The following is a 5648-nucleotide window of genomic DNA, read 5'->3' on the forward strand; positions in this document are numbered from 1 at the left end:
CATTATTTGTCCTGAATAATCCTTCTTTCCCATTCAGTGTAGTTTGAACCAAAAGGTAGCAGTAGAGAACTGTACATCACAAACTGTATCTCACAATCTGTATCTCACAATGTTAATGGCACACCTGAGATTTGTAGTATCTTTCTTAATTTCAGTTACTTTCAATATTCTAACAATGTGTGGACATCATCTTCCTCATCATGAATATTTACTTTCTACTATTTTGGAAATTCCTCCCTTCAAGTGTGAGAGATTTTCTATTCTGTTTAGTGTTAAAACCTATTTAGTTGGACAATATTGGTAGTTATTGAGGCCACTGTGAAAAAGTGTTTCATGAAATCATTTTCTCACTTAGGTGTAAAGTAACTTGAGATATCAATGAGATTAAGCAATGTAAACTGTTGAATAAATCATTGAAAAAATTGAAAAACTCTGATGAAATGAACACTATTGAAACTGAAAACATATGTTTTAAATGACTAGCATGCCTCCACTAATCAGAAGAGATGTTGACTCACGTCTTCACATGAGAAGAACATGAGTTCTCGTCAGTCAAGTAACGTGGATGAGGAAATGTTTATGGGAAGAACTGAAACTTGCTGCTTAAAATATTTATTCATTGATTAGGATTATAAATATTAAATTTTTATGGCTATGAAAGAAGAAATATGTTTTACTAGATGTGATTTTAGTTTAATATCTTTTATGGATTTGTTAGAAGAAAACAGAAATGAAGAACCAGTCAATGAAGATAGAGTTCATTTTGCTTGGACTGACAGATGACCCTCAGCTACAAATTCTGATTTTCCTGTTTCTGTTTTTTAATTACATCTTAAGTGTGATGGGGAACTTCGTGATCATACTTCTCACCCTGCTGGATCCTCATCTCAAGACTCCAATGTATTTCTTCCTCCGGAATTTCTCTTTCTTAGAAATTGCATTCACCACAGTGTGCATTCCCAGGTTCCTGATAAGCATTCTCTCAGGAGACAGAACAATTTCCTACAATGCTTGTGCAGCTCAATTATTCTTCTTTTTTTTACTAGGGGCCACAGAGTTCTACCTCCTGGCTGCCATGTCCTATGATCGCTATGTAGCCATTTGTAGACCACTGCACTACCCCATCATCATGAATAGCAAAGTGTGTCACCTACTGGTTCTCAGCTCCTGGATAACTGGCTTCTTAATCATCTTCCCCCCTTTGCTTTTGGGACTCAAACTGGATTTCTGTGCCTCCAAAATAATAGACCATTTCCTATGTGACACTTCCCCTGTCCTGCAGCTCTCTTGTACAGATACACGCTTCATAGAATTAATGGCTTTTGCCTTAGCTGTCATGACACTTGTCGTTACCTTGATTTTAGTGATTCTCTCCTACACACTCATCATCAAAACCATCCTAAAGTTCCCTTCAGCTCAACAGCGGAGAAAGGCCTTTTCCACCTGCTCCTCACACATGGTTGTTGTCTCCATTACTTATGGGAGTTGTATCTTCATGTACATGAAAACATCAGCCAAGGAGAGGGTGACCTTAAACAAAGGTGTAGCTGTGCTCAACACCTCTGTGGCCCCTTTGCTAAACCCTTTCATTTACACCCTAAGGAACAAGCAGGTAAAAGAAGCTTTCAAACATGTGCTTCATAGATTTTGTTTTCTACAAAACAATGAGACAATGTTTAGACATGCTCTTGAAACACCAGGAGAAAAATAAACAAACTCTCAAACGCATTGTTTGTGATCAGAGCCATGTGACTTACTGAGTGTTAAAGGCACATTAAATTTGTTCTTTCCAGATGTTTATATCATTTTTTAGTTCTGAACATATTCCTAACTAGGGAGTGTGAGTATCTTCTCAAAATGAGATTCTTAAATTACATGTGTATAGATTAATTCTCTACTTGTAGCTTTTTATGTTCTATTCAATTTAAACTTGCTAAATTTAACAAATTGATTAAGCTATTTTGGGCATTGCAAAGGACAGAGAAAAACTAATTATTATACAAAATAATTGAAGTTGTCACAACAAATTAAAACTTTAGTATTTGAAAACTGAAAATAATTTTCTAAGATGAAAGATTACTCAAAATTAACCTTGAAAAATTTACCAAGAAAATATTTAATATCCCTATGATGAGTGTAATAAATTATGCCAACTATTTCCAATTTTGCTGAAAAAAATATTCTCTCATAGGAGCATGTTAATGGAGAATTTTTTAACTTAATTAGAAGATATATTGTTTTAAAATAATTTGACAACATTTGGTATCAATTGGTACATTAAATTACAATGTCTAAATTTTGAATGTGATGGTAACCCAAGATAGGTATTCTTCTATTTATCATTAATTTGTATGTTGATTTGGAGAAATTTGTATGTGCTAAATAAAAATCAGATACAATTCTCTTACCAATTCTTCCTCTGCCAGTTTTTATAAATAATGTATATAAGAAAACTCTACTATACAATTATTTTAAAGTAATACCTTAGACAGATGTTCATATCCATGTAACTAGAGGGTACTATAGTGAATTGTTCCCACTGCCTATTCCAGTTACTGTGTGCCAATATCCATCTCAATCTGGAAATCTTGGGTATCTGTACATAAGACTCACCTCTATAGACTCCCATAAAAGGCAACAGCACAGCTTTCTGCATTCTTCAGTTTACTTGTTTCAGTTCCCTCCACTTCCATGCGTCTGCTCTGATTTTTGCAGCAGTATGGCCAATGTGCTCTTCTCATGGCCAACTTTCCCCTCTTTAATCACAATAACTGCTAATTTCATTTCCTGCAAATCAACCCAGAAGAATGAATCATTTACTTCAGTGAGTATAAAAGTGAGAACAAGAAAGTACAGTTCCTAAGAGTCCTATTGGTCATGAGCAACTGCGTCACCATATCTTGGAAATTAAACTGGTCAAGGCTAATTCTTTAGGCAAAAAAAGCCCACAAAATTGTCTTTAGTAGATAAGAATGTAGGTATACAGTCAACATTCTACTCTTCCTTTTAGTACACACTTCAGCTGGAAATTAGGACTCAATTCACCCACTTTTCTTTGGGTTCTAACACTCAGCCTCCTATGAAGAGGAATAAAGGGAGCCAAAGAGATTTTGAAGAGAGATTTTGAAAGAGCATTTAAGGAACTAATATGAAGTTAAAACCCTGCCTAACAGTACAGACAAAGGTTAAAGGTAATTGGTAAACAGTTTTTTTATCTTGTCTGGGAGAAATCTTTCCAGCAATCTTTGCAGTCATATAGATTGTTCTCAACTTAGTAAAATCAACTACAGCTCCCAAATTTGGTCAGCACTTTGACCACCAACAGCCTTTCCAAACAGCAACCTCCACTTATACCCCACATTTTTGTAAAAATCATTTCAATGACAGTTAATCAAAACTTAAAAATAAAGAAACTTTGGGAGGCAGTATCCCAGTTTTATCTCTGTTCTTAGACCACAGTTAGAGAAAGACATATTAAAGTTGATCTGGTAAAAACTATTACAAAAAAAAGTGTCTTTAACAATAAGCAAAGCAGTGTGTGGCCAGAACAACTTGAATGTCCCTTTAACAAACAACCATACAAAAACAAAACAAAACATCAACAACAAAATCCCACAAAGATTATTTCAGACTCTATAATTCATGGTCTCTGTTACCTGCTTGATTCAGAGCTGGAGACAGGCTGTGACATAGAAAATACATTTGCCATTTTCTTGTCAACGTATCCTACATTATGTAGGACTGTTTAAAATTCATGGTCATTTTGAATGTTTAAGTCTTTTGTACTCATCATGTTATTCCAGATCCTCCAGATGCTATGATGATAAATGTGGTCCAACAGGGTATAATCAGTTGTTTCTAGGGGAAGGTTTAGGGAAAAGTACAATCTAACTTTGGACCAGCCCAAGAGAAACACATCTAGAATTAAGATCCATTTATTTTCCCTGTAAAATAAGACCTCTGCTCTGGGATTACCTGAAATGAACAACTTTTCCTGAACAAATCACAGACCTTTGAAAGAGAACTTCCCATGCTCATGTGTTCATTCGTCCACCCTTACTTCTGCAAACAGAGCTCTAAAATTTTGCTTTGTGTAGAAGTCAAAAAGTGAAAACTGCTTCTCGGCAATCCATGTTTATTTTTATTGATTCAGCATTAGAACTATATTACCTCAATACCATAGTACAAGAAGCATGTTGATTTCAATTCTGAATTATGATTTAGAAAATTCTGAGTATTTGCAGTGTCAGGATATTTTCCCTTCTTTTCTCACCACTGCATATATCAGCCAAATTTACTAATCACAGAAATTTAAAATTCAAGTATTAGAAAATTATATTAGTCTTTATGTACCAGGACCAAGGGGTCATGACACTCTGGAGAAATGTTTTGCGTTTGTGGTTTCTTAGGCAACTATGAATACATTTACTAAGGCACTTTGTGGTTAAGCTCTTTTTTTATTAGTGTATAATCATAAGTGATAAAAATATCCAGTTGACGGTGATTCTCATGTTACTCTTAACAATACTCTTACTGTCTAGAATATTAAAATGCCCGAAGATGAAGCCTCAGGAGAAATCAGAGCAGAACTCCAGAAAACATGGCTCACACTTGGAATAGTCTGGAATTTATTTAATAACAATAATGGTAATTATGATTATTATGCTATACAAATCAAGATAGTCTTGTTTGTGTTAAGAGACATATCTAAAATTCAGTCAATTAAACAGCGATACAAATCTAGTCTCTTTTAAATAATATACAGGTATGAGATTATCAAAAATGGAAAAAATATTTTTAAAAGGAACCCAAGTACTAAGAACTTCATATTCAGTGAGATTGTTCTTCAAAAGTAACAAAATATATACTGATGATAATAAAATTAGTAAATTCATACCTAGTATATATGCTACATGACAAAAATCCTTTTCCATATGCTTCAGAAAAAAGAACAATGGCATGGCTCAGAAATTCAGATTGACACTATGAAAAGGAGACCATTGGAAAAAAAGGCTGAACATCTGTAGTTGTTTATTCACTGAAGTTTGTCCAGTTTGAGTCTTTGTGTAACCACCATCTACTTAAAACAAAAGCTTCTAAGGGGTGACTTGTGAGATAGATTAATTTATTGGCATAATAATAAGACATTAAGGTTGTTTTAATTTAGCAGCTTAAGAGCAACAGATTCTCCTCTATGGACTATGTCCTGTCTAGCCATAGTACTGGTACTGACATGCCACTTAATAGTTTCAGCTTGTAGCTTAAGTTAAATCTAATCAGAAAGTATTTTGTTATTCCCATGAAGTTCATAATACAATTGCAAATTTGTACCACCTTGATTATAACTCAAGCATGTGGTGTCTTCAACTAGGAACAATGGCAATAGTTTGTCATGTCTGTGAAGGGGGTGGTTTATGGGACTAATAGCTCTAAAATAAAAAGCCTGGTACTGGGCTTTTTATTTGTCAACCCCTGGTATCTAATAGGTCATCGTTATTCTCTTATAGGATAACTATATTTTATCTCATTGGCATATACATGTATAACAAACACTTCTACAGTCTAAGGATTTTGTTTTGTTCTGTTTTTGTTTTTTCCTCTTTTAAAGGTTTTTAGTTTTATTTACCCTTAATTATTCCCTTCCTTAT

The 5648-nt window shown here is 34.2% G+C and overlaps 1 protein-coding gene across 1 annotated transcript; it reads left to right on the forward strand.

Moving 5' to 3' along the window:
* Positions 1-730: 730 nt before the first annotated feature.
* On the forward strand, positions 731-1711 carry LOC127670712 (olfactory receptor 6C6-like). The gene has a single exon (XM_052165191.1). It carries the CDS (start codon positions 731-733, stop codon positions 1709-1711), a length of 981 nt encoding a protein of 326 aa, XP_052021151.1.
* The last annotated feature ends 3937 nt before the right edge of the window (positions 1712-5648 follow it).

Source organism: Apodemus sylvaticus, chromosome 20 (assembly GCF_947179515.1).
Source record: "Apodemus sylvaticus chromosome 20, mApoSyl1.1, whole genome shotgun sequence".
Taxonomy (NCBI): Eukaryota; Metazoa; Chordata; class Mammalia; order Rodentia; family Muridae; genus Apodemus; species Apodemus sylvaticus.

Coding starts and splice junctions, on each gene's coding strand:
- LOC127670712 (XM_052165191.1), top strand. CDS start 731: ATGAAGAACCAGTCAATGAAGATAGAGTTCATTTTGCTTGGACTGACA.